At 42.8% G+C, this 18,565-nt stretch overlaps 1 protein-coding gene across 9 annotated transcripts in view; it reads right to left on the bottom strand.

Moving 5' to 3' along the window:
* LOC119660390 (dystrophin, isoforms A/C/F/G/H) overlaps window positions 1-18,565 on the bottom strand; it is a 1,277,654-nt gene that overhangs the window by 65,422 nt on the left and 1,193,667 nt on the right. For all 9 annotated transcript variants that reach the window (XM_038068919.1, XM_038068914.1, XM_038068920.1 and 6 more), the window contains one exon: window positions 8,116-8,375. In XM_038068919.1, coding sequence (XP_037924847.1) covers window positions 8,116-8,375 — 260 coding nt within the window. The remainder of the gene's footprint in view (window positions 1-8,115; window positions 8,376-18,565) is intronic.

Below are 18,565 nucleotides of genomic sequence, written 5' to 3'. Positions count from 1 at the left end.
TAACAAAAAAAGGAAACTCTGCTTTCTAGCCTAGATCATACGTGACCTTAAGAAATCCGAGATCTCGACTGTCTTACAGAAAAGACCAAAATAGAAGAAACCCTCAAATGTGAACGCCAAGAGGTGACCAATTCACGGATAGATACGAAAAGGAAAGTTGCGTCGGTCGTGGCGCATTTGGTGATAGTGTTACACATACTGCCAGGTCAGTGCGTTGTCTGATCTTCTGGACGGAATTAGAAAGAGTTTACATGATACGGATCAATAGATCAATATTCACCGAAGTGCAATCACTCACGATCTGTTAACGCAGTTGGCTGCGAAGTTAACAACTGATATAGTACTAACCAGCGAACAGTACAGGAACAAGGACTTATCTTCATGGCATCTTGACTTATCAGGGACCGTTTCTATCTGGGTTCCAGGCAGCACTTGATTTCGGATTTTCATTCAAGCCTTGGAAACAATTTTGTTTGGATTCGATGTTTTGGGATAACAGTTTTATTGTCTATCCCTGGCGAACGCTTATTGGACACGGAAGGAAGGATCCTGGTTGCAGGTGGCTTTTACGCCACGGAACATAAATGCATCACGGTGACGAGAGCGGGGCTCGTAGTTTTAAACACCAGCGTAGTCTCACACGCAACACTCTTCAAGGGATGTTAAAAAGCACTGAAAGATGGTGTACATTCGGTTTCCTCTTGTTACGAAGAACATAAACCTCCATCGATGGAAGGATTGAATGACAGGAGGTTTCTTGAACTAACATTTTTCTTCCTTCTATCCTTCTCCGTTGGTGAAAGGAATTCCCAAGCTTGAAGGCTCCCTACGGTGGGAGAAAAGAACTACCTCGAAGTAATTTATCAAACGGTTCCAGACTAGATCTCTGACGACAGGAAAGTGTTTATGCTGGTAGCCCGATGGTATACCGTAGCGGAAGTCCAACACTTTGTGCGTGAACGTATTCCCTTGTTTTACCTATAAAAAATTGGAATACATTGCCGAGACACCTAGTGTTAGATATGTTCGTGCGCTGGGCAAAATTGCTCTACCACTATCCGGAGAGTAAAGTTCGAAGTGTAGTAGATATATCAAGGAAGCGCCCGTGAACGACATGGGGTTGCACCCACCGTGGAAGTCTTCAATGGTATTACCATGTTATTCGCATTAACGACCACTTAATTAACTTGAAGATCGAAGTCGATGGGAAACTACCGAAACACAGGTGATTTAATAGAGTAGATTATCGTTAGTGAACCTCGCGAATCCACGTGCGCCAAACCTGTGACTGAGACAAAGGAAAAATTCGATCCAGATGAACTCGACCCCGCTGCTGATAGAAACAAAGGCTAAAGAAGAGGAAGAAAGATAGTCGGCCAAAAAGAAAGAATTCAAGGTGAATTCACTGATTTTTAACTCCTGAAAAATAGGAGCAATTATATTGCTCAGATACCACAGTAGATCTTCTCAAGCTAAGTTTTGTACGTCTCCTTTTCAACTGAGAAGCTCTCTGCTTTCATTTCACTAAGTGATGGAAACGTACTGGACGTACCTCATTTACAGCATCGTAGCCGACCTGGGCGAAAAGCAAAGACTTTCTTTCGACAGCATCCTATTGGTTAGTGTATTCCCGATGGTTGTATGTAATTTTTCCGTGAAATATTTGATATCAGTAATGCCAAGCAATTTCTTTAGCAGCCCATAGCCACTATTGCATTGTAGCCGGCAAAAAAAGGATTACTTTTAAAGAAAACAAATGCATTGAGAATTGACGAACTTTTAGCTATTTACAAAGTTACTAGACATCTCATGTAAGGATTTCACGTGTCAATCCTCGTGGACGTATAAATCAGAAGAAGGAAGTGGCATTGGATGGGTCCTAGATTGAGAAAAAGCGACAATTCCTTTTGCAGGCTATGCCATGTAATGGAATCCATTATTCCAGCAATGCCGTTAAAAAGAATGCCCTTCCGGAAAACAGTTAAGGAAGTGTAGCGCCTTCTTGAAAAGTCCTGGGGAAAGCTAAAGCGCATTACAAGAAACCAAAAACGATGACACGTAGGTGTTGGCGCTATCGCCAGATAAGGATTAATTGGATCCATATACTACCTCAAGATTCTACGAATAATGAAACCCCGCACTTGGCCGCAAGTAATTCACACCTGGAAAACATCCGGAAAGTTACCTGTGTCGCTGAACGGGATCTGAATATGTTTTATTCAAGCTCTGCTTAAAAAATATCTGTTTAAGAGTGAATTTTTTTCATTGGGAGTTCAGAGATGCTTTCTTTGAATGGTGCGTCCTGCAATGGTTAGCTAAGAAGTACTAACGTCATGTGTCTTTCTTAAGTACCGTTACCGCTCTCGTAATAAAGAATAAATTTATTTCAACTGTAGGCTTGTCAAGATATTGCCCGCCACCAACTCAATTGGTGTCCTCTCAGACTTGGGTGACAAACAAGCAACTCAAACACACACCCTATAATTGCTCAACCCATGCAATCGTCCTTCATATATAGGATACGCTAGAAGTATAGGCTCTGGCCTAGCACTTGTGGTCTTTGCAGACTATTCGGTTTAAAAACTATACAAATTTCCACCCAGTCAGTTCCGCCCGAAATCCAATAATTCATTAATTCAGGTTGTCATACCTAAACATATTTACTTTTGCTGTTGTTATGCTGGATAATTTATAAATCACGTCACTGGTTGATATGTAGATTAGCTGGGCCCCAGTGATATTACATGTCCCTGAATATCAACGAGCAATAACCTTACATGCCCTGAGTTGAAGCTGCATGAACAGATTTACATTTAGACTTTATCAGTCGAGTGTCATACAATGTTATACGGGGTGATAGATTGGTGGACTGTAAAAGAGTCACGATGAGGCCTAGGAAAGAAAACTGAGGAAAAACGACGGGAAAAAAGATGCAACATTACGTGAACCAACGCTATGAACACATCAATCAGCAATCGATATTCATTACCAAACAATAACATATCGATAACGTATCGATTACTTAAAGCCAAGAATCTGAATGCGAACAAGATTATTTTCTAGTCCAAAGTCAGCCTGAAGCCAGCCACAAGAACAGGGGATAATAACTACGATAGATTCGCAAGCGATGTTCAGCTTCGGCATTGCCCCTGCACTCGAAAACGGCCACCGCCACTTGTACTATGAAGAGCGGTGATATTTGGTTATGTTTTGTAATGTAATATCACATTGCAAAACAGTACCTATTACAGAAGAGATATCACCATTATTTTGTATTGCGGTAATCTTAGGTAATGCGGTGATGTTAGCTGATGTTGTATTGTTTGGTAATGTTTCGATCGCGATCGGTCATGATAATATGATAGTAAACTGATATCACTTTTGTGATACATCAGATACCCATCTTTACTGTAGCTGAGCAGCGTACTTGAAAACGGCTACAGATGTTGTTGCTTCCGATTATGTTAATCAAAAGATCCGACATAAATGTGCATTATATCGACCGAAAACTGTCAATTTAAACATTAGCTGATCTGAGCCTCTTCAAGTCCACCCAACTACTGGCCTATGTTGACGATATGGACATCATGGGCAGAACCACCCGAGACGTACAAACTGCCTTCATCCAGACCGAGCAGGCGGCGCGAGATCTTGGGCTGCACATCAATGAAGGCAAGACAAAATATATGGTCGCAACGTCAGCACCGAAGACGAATCAACCAACAACATCAAACCGCACTGGTCAAACACAAACACGAAGAAGAATAAGGATATTAGAATACAACTTTGAGACCGTTGACAATTTCTCCTATCTAAGGGCGAAAATCACAAACCGATAACAACTACGATGATGAAATCCGCACACGGTTGTTGTCAGCCAACAGAGCCTATTTCAGCTTACAAAGACTGTTCCGCTCGAAACGTCTCACCATAGGGTCAAAGTTCTTACTGTACAAGACTATGATCTTGCCAGTCCTCATGTATTCCTCGGAAACTTGGGTTCTTAGCAAGAAAAATTGCGAACTCTTGGCCGCGTTCGAGAGAAGAATCCTCCGAAGAATTTTTGAGCCCCTACATGAGGATGGACGATTCCGTAGCCTACACAATGACGAAATCTATGAGCGATACCATGACCGTCCGGTTGTGGATAAAATGCGGCTCAATAGGTTACGGTGGGCGGGTCACTTAATCCGTATGGATGAGGATGATCCAGCCCCGAAAGTCTATAAGGGCAATATCTATGGTAGAAAAAGAAGACGAGGCAGACCCTGCCTAAGATGGAGCGATGGCATAGATCAGGACGCCAGACAGCTTTTAGGGATATCGAATTGGTGGACCTCGGCGCAAAACCGGGATGTCTGGAGTTCCTTATTAAGGCAGGCCTAGACCGGATACCGGTTGTTGCGCCGTTGATGATGATGATGATGATCTGAGCCTAAATCTTCTACTTTTTATTTCATTATGGTTCGTGATTGTTGAAAACTGATACTTTTACCAACTAAACCGAAGAAATACATTGTTTTTTCCTTGTTGAAATAAAGGACCATCACAGATGCTTTTAAGTGAATGATAATTATAATTTAGTTGTATAAACTTCAATGTGATATCACCACTATCGAACAATGTAATGTTTGTTACTCACAGTCAACTCAAAGAATTTGTTTTTGATTATTACAATGGTGTTCAGACATCGCATCTAAGGTAGTAACTATATAGTTACAAAAGTTCACTTTCTGGTTGTGCAGAATACTCCTAGTTTTTTACCTCCAGTAGAAAGTTGGCATTGGAGTTTTGGCATGTAACTGCCAACCATGCTACTACCCATTAGAAAAGTGCTTTCGTATCTAATTTAAGATAATCAGGCCAAATATATCTTTGGTTCAATCTCTGTTCTGTATCAGGAGACCCATACTATGAGCTCTACATAAAATCTGAAGGTATTTCTATTATTTTAGATCATGAGATGCCAAGAGTGGGGGTTAACTCCAAAATTTGAGCGTACGTTCCATCACAGCGACAAGGAATAGAAGGTAAGGTTTGTCCCATTCTGGATTTCTCCTACTTCGATCGCGGATCTGGCCAACGAATAATTTTATTTTTCTTTTCTTTTATTTCTTTGACTAATCCGTCAAGTCTTCATTGTATTGTTCTGGCTTTGAGGGAGCTATTTCATTGTAACTTCAGGTGCGTCAAATTTGAAAACATATGATTCTTGCTAGCGAGGTCAGAATTACTGACTTACTAAAGAACCCCAATCAGGTTCTTGAAATCGCTCGCGAAGAGGCAGAAAAGCATGTGCCTATGAATACTCCATTGCCAGCGAATCTAATCCATCGATGTTCGTCAGATTTCAAGCCAATTGGAAGATCTACCCTTCCGTTTGAAAATAACCAACTTATATAATTACCACAAATCTTTCCGCGGAATATAGCACGTCAACCACACCTTCGCACGATGGTTGCCAGCTCCTGGCAATGTAGTTCAGCCCTTCCTTCCCAAGAAGCTTACAATCCTTCTCTGCAGTAGTCCAAACTTGATGTTCATGGTGAGATAGCTGCCCCTCCAGATCTTAGGCAAAACAACGAAAGTGGGTATAGCCTTGCTAATGTGTCAAGTGATATTCGGTTCCTCGCCACCATCGGCGGAAACAACGCTTCCTAGATTTAAAAACTGTTCGACGCCTTTGATGATCTGTCCATTAATGCAAATAGCAAAAGTGCGATGAGCGGCTAGATTGAAATCCCTGGTTTTGTTGGTGATTATTTTTAGTCCGCCCCTCTTTGCCCCCTTTTCTGAGCCCCGAACCAGGATGCATGACTTGACGAACGAGCAATAAGATGTCATTAGCGTAGTTGAGGTATTGGAGGGCCGATGACATAGTTCATTGGACTTTTCCATGTCATCCAGCCAAAGCAGCATGAAGAACGTGCGACCGATAATGCAAAAAAAAATATCGGTGACAAAATGGTACCTTACCGGGCTCCGCTACGAACTTTAAATTCCTGTAAGATTCTATCTACATTGTAACATATGTCGCTCCGAGCTCCGATAGAAGCCACCAGTTTTTTCTCATCTGCATAGAGCTTTTCAGGTACACTCCTCTTGCACATTGTCCAAAGCTTTCTCGAAATTGATGATGAAGAAGAAGAGCCGTGATCTAAACTGTGCACACTATACGATAATGATTTGCAGAGTGTTAATTAGGCGGCACAGGTAAATCCAGAAAGGGAACCAACCCTCTGCACGTCAACCTCTTGAGGTATACTCTCATGTCTTCCACGATAATTTTAGCTATTATCTCCGCGAGAGCAGGAAGTATGCAAAAACCTCTCCAATTGTACCCTTGTACCCTTTCTCGGAATTTCAACGATTATCCCTTTCTTTTGCTCTTTTGGGGGAGAACTTATATATTCAGATTGATACGCTGGATGGTGATTTGGAGGCGTCACAACTACATCGGTAAAGTGAAGTGACGCAACCGATTACGACGAGCCGACCCCGCTTGTGAATGGGACAAAGGCTAAAGAAAATGAAAACGACAAATTACTAGAAATAGCAACTCTGAAAATACTGCAAACCGTTGAGGCCGACGGTTTTATCTCTCCCCTCCCCGTTGTCAAAAATAATTTCGCCTTTGCTTAGGAAAGCAGTTCCTGTCCATATGCTATGGTGATTTCCCATATGATCTACAAGATGTAGAACTTCACCGGCTTTATATCAATTAGAATTCTGCCACCTCTTCAACTCCTTATTATCGTCGTTCCAAACAGGACCAACGAAAAGCTTCCTACTTAAATAGAAAAAATCGTAATCGATTTCGCCACCTCTAATGCATTTTTCAGAATCTTGAATCAGAATTAGAAAAAATTATGAATTATGATCCTCCGGAAAATCTTTGACTTTCACCTCCCACGCTCATAGGGGCCATGCCGCCAGGCTCGGCATACCCTACAATTCGCATGTACTTTCTCTGCGATTGCCCAGCTCTAGCTAGAGTCAGGCTACGGACACTGGGTAAACAATTCCTTGGGGATGTCAGAGAGATTTTTAGCTGGAGGATGAGAGAGCTGCTTTCCTTCGTGAATGCTACGGGGGCTTTGAAAATCCGAGCCGACTAGACCCTGCTTCCCTGCTCCCATAACAGCAGTCACGGTCTTAGGAGTTTGTGGCATCAACACGGCGCGCTACAGCGCTAATTGGAGTCTCCGGAGCGGCCATTGATACCTACCTACCATACCTACTCACCTCCACGACAATTCCAACACCTGTATAACGACGAAATCTTTGAGTGATATCGTGTAGTAATTGATATGAGTAGACTGCAGTTGGTGTGTTCATGCGCCGCAAGTATATAAGGGCAAGAGACTATGTGGTAGGTCCAGCCGGTGGTTCATTGGTCGGACGATAACGTACTTCAGAACGCGAAAAATTCCTTGGGGTAACCAACTGGCCAATTTTAACGTTACACCAGATGTCTTAGCTTGTAATTGAGAAAGGTAGCCCCACTACTGGAAGCAAGTAGTTCCTTTGCACCTCCGGTTTACCAAAGTAAATGAGCAATCTTCCACGCAAATGTCTTTTTTTACCACTCAATGCTTGCCATATGATGTTTCACATTGGCTCCCAATTTTTTCAGAAGATTTTACGAAATTGATAAAGGGAGACCAATCCAAAATCCAGACCACGTTAGTCCATGCCCTTGGAAAGTATTGAATGCAAAGCCAAGAGTATCTGTATCCTGGTTTATTATCGTAAATTTTAGATAGTTTCATTTCACCCCAATGTTGCTTAGTAAGTCGCATCTGAATTCACTCCTCGAGGTTGGCTTCCCAACTATGTAGTCATATATTTCGATTGCAGTCAATGATATGAATAATGAGTCTGCAAACAGTTCAGCACTAAAACCCCATAGCCTTACTAAGTGCAGATCGGTTTCATTTAGATCAGCTAGTACTCGAAGAGCACTTTGCAGTTATACCTAAATGACAGGTGCTGACGCAAAGAAGTAAGAACTCGACACAAACGGGAACGAATTCAGCTATCATACGAGCCGATGTTGCCTCTCAAAAGAGCTTAAAATCAATACTTAGTCTTATTTAAGGTTTTATAAGTTACCTGGTATTTAGGTCTTCCAATTTAGACAGACAGGGTGTCGGAACAAGAACATGATTGGCTGTGAAGAAACCTTGCTGTTCATTGCAATCATCCAGAAGGGCGCATGCTGTTGTCATCTTATCCCGTAGCCGTTGTAAGTGTTGCATCTGTTCGGTAGCTTCATTAGCACTGTTCGGGGCTGTCCAGGTGGATGTCGTGGTTTCAGCTGAAGCAACTCTGGAGCTAAGATCTTCCAATGTTTTCTGGAACTGCCGCATTTTCTGTAAGGAAGAAGGTCGTATATATAACTGAGATTTAATACTGGAAAGGAAAGTGCCTGATAAATGTTGTAAAATCTGGTGGTGGTAAGCGTAGGAATTTTGTAATAGCATTATAGCAACTATCACTGAGTATCCCCTCACCCATTTTCATAGTGAAAAACAACACGAAAGATTTATAAGTGGTTTTGGTTTCGACAGAAAATAATAAGGGAAACATTTGCCAATAGAAATCATATTCGCAAAGAAGCACTTTCATGAACTGTAGACAAGAGAAAAGCTTTTACTTTCCCCCCAATCTAAACAAATCTTGAAATTCATAAATTTATGGATAATAAATGCAATTTTTATGACTTATGTTATTGTTAATATCACCAGCCACATGCTCATAAATCGCCTTAATAACAAGCCAGCAATTTCCAACTTCCCGGATGCAATAAAGTCGTGCAAAAGCAGGAGGAAGCACTAAGTTCATTGGCTATGCTGGCTTGTATCTTCCCTCCGACTAAGGACCGAATGGAACTGGAAAGCGAAACAACTTAAAAGCGCAAAAAACAACCCCAGAAGCAAACAGAAAATCGTAAATTTAGTGCGAGACGCTACAAATTAACTAACCGGGATCCCCCTCTAATTTGGTCGATAGTTTACTAGCCCTGCAACGCTATCCCAGTTCCATCTCCCATCATGGTCCGTCTAGAGACTAACGTCTAACTTCAGTAATGACGACCGAGCCAGTTAGATTTTTCAGCCCCAAGAGAGCCTGGTGTCAACCCCACGGGATATCCAATTAAAGTGATATAAGAAGACAAAGTGCTTCTAGGGCACAACAATTTACTCAAGGGCCATAAAATTCAACAAAGGATGTCGTTTCAGGCAGCCAGGCGATGACTGCTCTCCGTACACATACAATATCAAAATTACAACGACTATCACGAGTCGTTGCAGTAGGAATCAGAGGAAATAGAGTCATTGTTATTGCAGCAGACACTTGACAATAGTGCCTTCGCAGGGAAGTGCATCCTGACTGAAGTAGGAAAAAGCGAACGACAACTGTTTGTGTTAAAAAGTGGACGCAATCAATGCCACACGGGTGACAGGTTCTATTTATTGGAAGCTATTGAAGAACGAGCATGGGCTATTTGTTGGGCAGGCATTTGGTGGAACGACGTTGAAATTTAGGAATTCGAAAGGACATCGTCGAGATAAAAAAACAATGCCTTTTTAATTAAGTATAATTTCAATAAGAACGCTTAATTAAAGTGTCCAAATATCACCTGAGCAAATTATTCGACAAAAGGACATGTTAACATTTATCTTATCATCATCATCATCAACGGCGCAACAGCCGGTATCCGGTCTAGGCCTGACTTAATAAGGAACTCCAGACATCCCGGTTTTGCGTCGAGGTCCACCAATTTGATATCCCTGAAAGCTGTCTGGCGTCCTGACCTACGCCATCGCTCCATTTCAGGCAGAGTCTGCCTCGTCTTCTTTTTCCACCATAGATACATATTGCTCTTATAGACTTTCCGGGCTGGATCATCCTCATCCAGATGGATTAAATGACCCGCCCAACGTAACCTATTGAGACGGATTTTATCCACAAACTGACGGTCATGGTATCGCTCACAGATTCTGTCATTATGTAGGCTACGGAATCGTCCCTCCTTATGTAGGAGGGCAACAATTTTTCGGAGGATTCTTCTCTCTAACGTCGCCAAGAGTTCGCAATTTTTCTTACTAAGAACCCAAGTCTCCGAGGAATACATGAGGACTGGCAAGATCATTGCCTTGTACAGTAAGAGCTTTGGCCCTATGGTGAGACGTTTCGAGCGAAATAATTTTTGTAAGCTGAAATAGGCTCAAAGTTGTTTCCAATCTCTATTTTTCTCCTTTGGCCAGTGGGATTTGATGTTGTTGGTTGGTTGGTTTTTGGTGCTGATGTTGCTATCATATATTTTGTCTTCCCTTCATTGATGTATAGCCCAGTCGCCCGCTCGGTCTGGATGAAAGCAGTTTCTACGTCTCGGGTCGTTCTTCCCATGATGTCGATATCGTCAGTATAGGCCAGTAGTTGGGTGGACTTAAAGAAGATCGTACTCCTGACATTTACCTCAGCACCACGGATCACTTCCTGTTGATGTCGAATGGTCTCGAGATTTCCCTCTTTGTCTTCGCAGGATGGACATCAAGGAGTGTAAGGCTTCATCCTGCTGAATTGTTGGTAAAACTTGCACGCTTGGTGCGGTTGTTCCCTGTACTTTTCGAGTTCACAGACCTGTTGGTTCTCCCAGGCTTCCTTTTTCCGTCTGTGTCTCCGCTCGCCGGAGTTCGTGATAAGCCTCTGCGCGTGCCCGCGTTCTTTGAGAATGCAACATTACTCGGTATGAAGCATTCTTCCGTTTAGTTAAACCAGCCGTTCTGACTCTTTTTGCGGCTGGGGCCAACGATGTTTGTGGCCGTATTTATGAAACCGTTCTTTAGGTGATTGTGAAGATCATTTGTTGATGCTTCATCTCCAGGATCTCTGTTGACTGCGATTATTGCGGCATCTATTTTCCTCTTATAGGTGTTGCGGAGGGCTGTGTTGTGGATGGCTTCAGTGTTGACTCTTACCTGATTGTCAGAGGGGATTCTGGATGGTGTTGTTATTCGAGCTCGGAGCACCAAGCCAACGAGATAGTGATCCGAGCCCCTCTATATGTTCTCACATTCATCAAGGCTGAGAGGTGGCGGCGTTCAATCTACACGTGGTCAATTTGGTTGAAAGTGGTCCCGTCTGAAGAGGCCCACGTTTGTTTGTGGACCACTTTCCACGCAAACCAGGTACTTCCAACAGCCATTTCGTGTGACACTGCTAATTGAATAATCCGCAGTCCGTTATCATTTGCATTTTGTATTTGTATCGCCTGAATACGGGCTCCGTCCCTACTTGGTATAAGTATGATATAATATCTGGGACAGGCTTCGAGGGTTTGTTCTACTGCCTCATAGAAGGTATCCTTTTCCGACTCTGCAACCTCCTCTGTAGGGGAGCGAACGTTAATGACGCTTATGTTTCTAAATTTCCATCGCACCAGGTTTCATTTTCTGGGTGACTAAGAAACCTACTCCGAGCACATAGTTTACTGGATAGCCACTATAATATATGGTGTAGCGCCCTTCTCCAGGAAACCGGTCCCTGTCCATCGCATCTCCTGTAACGCTGTTACATCAGCCCTATATTGGGACAGGGTATCGGCTAGCTGCTTGGCAGCTCCATCTCTGTACAGGAAGCGCACGTTCCATGAGAAAACGCGCAATTCGTTATTCCTTTGGCGCTGTCGGGTTCGTCGTTGTGTTATCCGTCCAGTCCGAGGTTCCTGTTGTGGCTTCGTAACTTAGGTTTTCTTTGTAGGGTTGTCAACCCTACCCAACCTGCAAGCTGGAGGATCGGTTGGTACAATTTGTCCCGTTTTTAGGCAGGGGATACTCGCTTTCATTCTTCTCCGTCTGCAGCTTTTCATTGAAAAAGAGCAGTCACCACGTGGAGGTGGAGATAGGGTTTAATAGTAGAGCTGTTGGTGTTTGTTCAGCAGGTGTTTTCCAGGGTTTGTGCTCCATCATGGGTACCAATCCACGTTTCGTCCTGGGACTTATACTACCCTTTGACCAGTATTTATCTTATATTGTCTTAAAATAGGCCCAGCTCAACATGGCTTCCCATTATGAGGTAAATAATTTTCTGAGTGTCACCTTAATAAACGAGTGGATGGGACATTTATATGTTTTCAGGGGTGTAGCCTTAGAACATATACTGGAGTAAGCCAGCTGGGTGCTGGAAAGAATGGTCTTAAAGAAAAACGTGAAATTAAATCACAGTTTGATAGTAAATCAGAGTTTGACAGGTGGAAAGGGGTCCTGCTAATGAGTCCTTTCATGAAACATCAACCGAAATTCTTCCATTTATTCCTAATAGTTGGGATAATTGGGTTATAACTTGATTAAATAGTTGTCAACCAGTAGAAAAACAAAATAGAACATGGCTAACCTGTTTAACTGGGTGAGTACACAAAACAAGAAGAGGCAATTCGACATTAGTTTGTTTGAGATTAAGTCCGCATTCACTTGACATTCACACTTGGACCGGATCAAATGGTAACTTATCCCCACCTTTTTGGTCCACAGACCTGTTTTGAACTTACCACCCAACTGTCAAAAATCAGAGAGGAAGACGGCTTACGGTTTCGTCTAGGGCAGAAGCAACTCATCGGACCCTGTCCCACTCTACTCCTTGTTTTGCGAATGTACAAAAAGGAGCATCAACAATTCTGGTCCTAAGGCAGAGGTGAGACAGCGTGTCGTAATGCGCCTCTGCCCTGGACATTTTCGACATTACTTCCCGTAATTAGCGGCCAAACCGATAATAGAAACACTGAGAAAACTCAGTGGCAAGCAATATAGCAAGAGCTCGAGAATGATGCGATGTGCAAAGACCAGCAAATTTGGGTCCTAGTAGGACAACAAAAGAAGAAAGTGGGGTCAAGCGCACTGTTGCAACTCAAGTGACTAATGAGGTCTTACGGTATAACGTTCAAGGCCAGAGATCAGGACGTGGTAGATATTTGCATGCCTCTCACTGTCGCAAAGATAATAGCTAAAATAACCCTGGAACGCATTAAGGTACACTTCGAAGCTTGGCAAGGAGTAGGCTGGTTTCTACTTTCTAGGTCCTACTTCTGTACCGACCGCAATCACACTCTTGGATCATTGTCGAACGGTGTGTGTAGTTCAGATTTCCGTCAGATCTGTCTTTCAGAGCGTAAGCAGAATGTCTAATACTGACAGACCTACTACTAGCTACTAGAGTAACTTTGTACAGATAAAGGGGGTAAGTTGCTCCCGAAATATATATCTTCATTGAAAACTAAAATTTGTAGTTTGGAGGAAGTTACTTGTCTGTCAATTTTAAGCTAGACTACATATAGCAAACAATAATCTCTTAGAAATGTATAATATGTTCAAAGTGTTCTACACAAAAGAGGTATTTTATATCTGTTAATAAAGCGACATAAGATGGCACAAGCTGTCACGTGTTACCACGAAGTAAAGTCTTCAAAGAATCTGAAGCTGGAGTTTTTATTCCCGTTATCGGTACCTCGTTAATTTTTTTTAACACTTCAGCTTTGCTGATGCCATCTGCTTCCCTTCTCATTCAGCCAAATGGGATCCTGGCGCCACTACCCATAATAGGACAGGAAAAGAAATTGACTTCGCCGTGCGGTCACTGAAATCAAACAAAGCGCTTAGTGAGGACGGGATTCCAACCGAGCTGTTAAAATCCGGTAGAACGGGTCTGCTAAATAAGATACACCAACTACTGTTGCGGATCTGGGAGAACGAAGAGATCCCAGACGACTGACGGAGAGGGTTGTTTTTTGAGTATCGTGTTGTGTTTGTTGTGTTGTGTTTTTTATTATTTTCATTTCTTTATGGTCGGTAACCGTTCAAGCCGACAAGAATGTTGTTCGGTAACGTAAGGTATGAGATTTTAATACTGAGGAGTGTGTACAGATATCGAGGAACAGCAGCCCTATAATAAAGAAAAGGCACCATCTGAAAATATTGAGGCATAATACCAAACAAAAATACTTCAAGGATTAAGGAAGGTCTAAGGGGTTTAATAACATATTTCCAGGATCTTTCAAGAACACAGTTAGCCACTCCTAGTAGGTCTACTTTTCGAAAGTAATAATCGAGCCCTTTTATTTGATATCCTACATGATCATATTTGGTGAAAAAAAAATTTGCCCCCGCCCCCTTTCGCATGTGTGGGGAGCCCCCTTAAATTCAGCATAAAATAGTGCCACTTATTATATGCAAAAGGATTCACAGACCACACGTTCTCAGAAAATTTCGTGACAATCGATGTGTGACGGACAGAAAAACAAAAGAACAAACACACACACAAAACCTTAGAAGAAAGAGAGATCACTACTTCATTAAACCACTTTCAGCACAGAAATGCATCGTTCTTTACCAATAACTTCCACGACTTCTTTGGGAGAAACCTCATCTCAAAACTTTCCGTTTATTCGGCATAAAAGCAACTGCAAACTTTCGTTAGCGGAAAAATAATGTTTCAAAACACCTGAAACCCTAAAAGTCTAGATAGGCAAATAACCTCTGATCTCTGAGGTCCTCAAGGGATACTACTTGACAGAAAGCCCGTGAACTATTTGCACCAAGAAGCAGTGCATCCAAGAAGGAAGAGGATTTTTCTTACATTGACTGTGCCGCCCAAAAAAGCTGAAAACATCAACGCGGTTCCATCGTGTTGGTAGGGTTGCCTACTTCAGGTTCCTACATGACATTTGGGAGTATTTCGATACATAGGACGCCTAGCTTATATCTATGCCACTTCTGAACAGCCAGCACCCGGCCGCAAAAAACTCTAAATATTAAAAAGTCCACTTCCAGAAGCCTGCACCAGAACTCACCTCTGGTTGGGAGTGGCACAGCACCTTCGAAGAGAGGAATAAAACAATACAAAAGACCAGGCTATGCATTGCGCAGCAAATGCATTGAAGTAACCAACTTCCTAGACCAAAGAACGCTGAGTATATTTAGAAAGCCTAATTCAACTCTGCTGTAGCCTGTCCCAAGCCATGGTTGAGAAAGGCGGAGGGAGGGATAGCTAGAGCCTGAATGGCTGAGTAACATCTAAGCGTCTCAGGTGAGTAGGGTCTCACGAACTACGTAGCCAGATCTGCAACATAGTTGTGTGAACTCTGGCACGTTTCGAATCACCTAAAGTAGTTATCATCGCGGCCACGCCTAGATAGGGTTTTACGATGAGGCGACAACCCATCCATGTAAAAACTACTCGATGTCAACAAACCTGCAACATTTTCCTCTGATTCGACGGATAAACTTCGACGACCAAGCAAACGTTTACCGGACTATTTCTTTCGGATTCGGGAATGTACACTTGCTGAACAAACGAAGGTCCGTCAAGACCTTCCCTCTCGAGATTTACAGATTGAGCATGATTGCAGTCTAGGAAACAAATATGAAGCGAAAATAAGCGATTTGAATTCGCATTCAATTTTCAAAAGTAGCAAACTATCGGGTCACAACGAGTTGCGTTTATAGTGCGCAAACATCTCAAGTCAAACGCCGCACTCGAATACGCTATCCGACCAGTGGATACTAACACCAGTGGGACGCTACTCATTAAGTCGACACAATTGTTAGCGTACGCATATGACATCAACATCATGTCTCGAAACCTGACCGACCCCCGAGGAACTTCTGCATACTTTTGGCACTCCTGCGAAAGAAGTTGGACTACGCATTAATCAGGACAAAATGGAAATAATGTTGCAATCAAGAAGTAGGGCGCCAGCTCATTCGAGCATCAACCCAAGGGACCTCAATATCGAATTCGTAAACAGCTTTTAATATCTGGATAGCAGCCTGTCAAAGGATGCTAATGAGACTGACGAAGTCAAGCGACAGATACAGCTACCAAATAAGACTTTCCTCTGGATCCTTCCCATAATAAAATTGCAGCATGTGCACAGAAACACGAAGCTCCGCGTATACAAAACCATGATATGACCAGTGATATGCTATGGGTGCGAAACCTGGGCCCTAACCCGGAAAATTTGCTGAACACATTCGAAAGGGAAATCCTTTGGCGAATTGGCAGAGCAGTCCGACACCGTGATGGATGGTGCATCCGATGCAAACATGAGTTCTAAGTGGGAAGGGCATGTCCAACGAATGAGCGACCATCGCATGGCTAAATAAGTTATGAACGGACGATGCGTCGACGCAGCAGGACTACTAGGAAGACCGAAAACCGAAGACCGGTGGAAGAGCACAATATATACGGACGGCGAGCAACTACTGGGCTTCCAAAATTGCAGGACGCGGTCACGTGACCGAGATAATTGGAGGAGAACGATCCAGGCGATCAAGGTCCGACGTCGGGCTGTAGTGTCACGATGGCGATGATGATCTGGGTCCTTAAATCAAATGTGGAAAACTGAAAATTTGATTATCTATTATCCTGATGCATGTTAGGGCACTTAATTTCGAGACCATAATTATACCCTCGCAGACAATGTGGTCGGTATTGCGTTTGCCCGGCATTATTACTTCAGTTTGACTCAGGTACGCATTCACAACCGAGTTAATTGAGACCCATCACCCGGTGTATGATAGAAATCCTTTTGCTACCAATGAAATATGAAGCAAGATCTTCTTAATGTGAAAGCATAGGCGAAAAAGGGCACAAGAAACCCGACCTGTATAGGGTTTGTCAAATGAAGGACGCTAGACATATCTCCTCAAACTGAGTTTTTTTTAGGAAGAAACCCGTTCCATCTTCATCATTTTTCAAATCCAAACACTTCTCAAAGGGGCGTAAAAACTTACTTAGGCCAATTAGTGCCTCCCTTATGCCTTTGTAAAGATGGTCCTACGGAGATTCAATGCAGGAGGAGAAAAGATACTACGTAGTTGAGAACAATGGACTTCGGTAGCTCCAACCGGTTAATAACATTCAAAGCAAGGATGAGCAAATACAGTCAAAAGAAGTGTTCAATGATGTTCACATGAGGGTGCATTTCCCCCATTAGTACGTAACACGTATTATATGCATATATTATGTGAGAGTATCAACTTTCGGGTGATATTGACATTCATAGTCTTGAATTTGTAAAGAAACGGCAACTTTGCCCTAATATAACTTTGTTAGTAATAGCGTGATTTCCACCAAACTTGGTACAATCATGATCTATATTATAGCCTACATTACTGCAATATTTTTTGGTACTAGGGTGAACTCAAGGGGGTTTTGCAGCCAGTTAAAAATTATATTATAGTAATATACTATTATTAACTATATTTGAAGGGATATCGGTATGGAAGGTATTTCGTAGCCTAGACACCAGATTTGTCGGTTGGACAGTTTCTGAGAATGGGTCCGTTAAATAAATGATCACTTTCCACCCCATGTCCCGACCTCCTATTGAAAATTGTTCAAGGTTTGTTGCCTCAGGAGAACATAAGGGGTTACAGTCTACAGACATCTTTCGATGTGGCTGTACTATCCCCAGTAACAAAGGGAGAAGTCCTGGAGATTTGCGGTAGGCTAGGAGACAACAAAGCGCCCAGCCTCGACGGCATGTCAAACAAAACCCTTAAGTTGGCCGTTAAGTCCAGGTCAGACATATTCGTAGAGTTGTTAGAAGCATGCTTGGCGGATGGGATCTTTCCTAAGACAAGGAAAAAACAAAGGTTTGTGTTATTGCCTGAACCTGGTAAGCCTCCTGGTGAACAATCTTTCTCAAGGCCTATATGTCAATTGGACACTATAGGGAAAATGTTGGAGATAATAATCTACAACCGATTGCTCCCGGCTGTAGAAAGTTTGGTAGGCTTATCAGGCCGGCAGTTCGGCTTCCGTACGGCCAGATCAACGGTCAACGCCATCAAACTGGTCACTGGTTTAGCTGAAAATGCCATGCATGGAACGGGTTGCACTAGCAAGTATTGCGCTGTAATTACCCTTGACGTGCAAAATGCGTTCAACTCTGCCAGTTGGAGCCTTATAAGCAAGCCATTGGCGGCGATTGGTGTACCAAGTTACTTAACTGTGATAGTCGACAGCTATGTACTTAACAGATAGAAGGCTCTGGTACGACACAGACAATGGAACCAAAGAATACATTCTCTCCGCGGGTGTTCCACAGGGCTCTGTACGGGACCGCTATTGTAGAACATCATGTACAATGATGTCCCCAATATCCCAGTTGCTAGTAAGGCCACAATAGTGGGTTATGCCGATGGCATAGCGGTGATTGTTGTTGCAAAAGATCTGATGTGGAATGATATTAATCCCAACCAATCACTGCTATAAATAATGGGCTGAAAGATGCAAGTCTTACACTCGCGCAGGACAAAACGGCGGTGCTTATCACGATGCGGCGTAAGGAAACAACTGCCCGTATCAGAATGGGGAAGCATATCATCACTTCGAGCCCAGCACACAGTGGTATTTAACTCTGGAGTGATGATAGATACGAGGCTGAATTTCAAGCAGCACTTACAAGATGCTCGCACCAAGCCGTCCAATGTTAGCCTTGAGAAGGATAATGCGATATATTGGAGGTGGCGATGCTTCGTAAAATACTTATGGCTAG

This window comes from Hermetia illucens, chromosome 6 (assembly GCF_905115235.1).
Source record: "Hermetia illucens chromosome 6, iHerIll2.2.curated.20191125, whole genome shotgun sequence".
Taxonomy (NCBI): Eukaryota; Metazoa; Arthropoda; class Insecta; order Diptera; family Stratiomyidae; genus Hermetia; species Hermetia illucens.
Note: the sequence above shows the minus strand (reverse complement) of the source record. Positions and strands in the feature narration are given on the sequence as shown.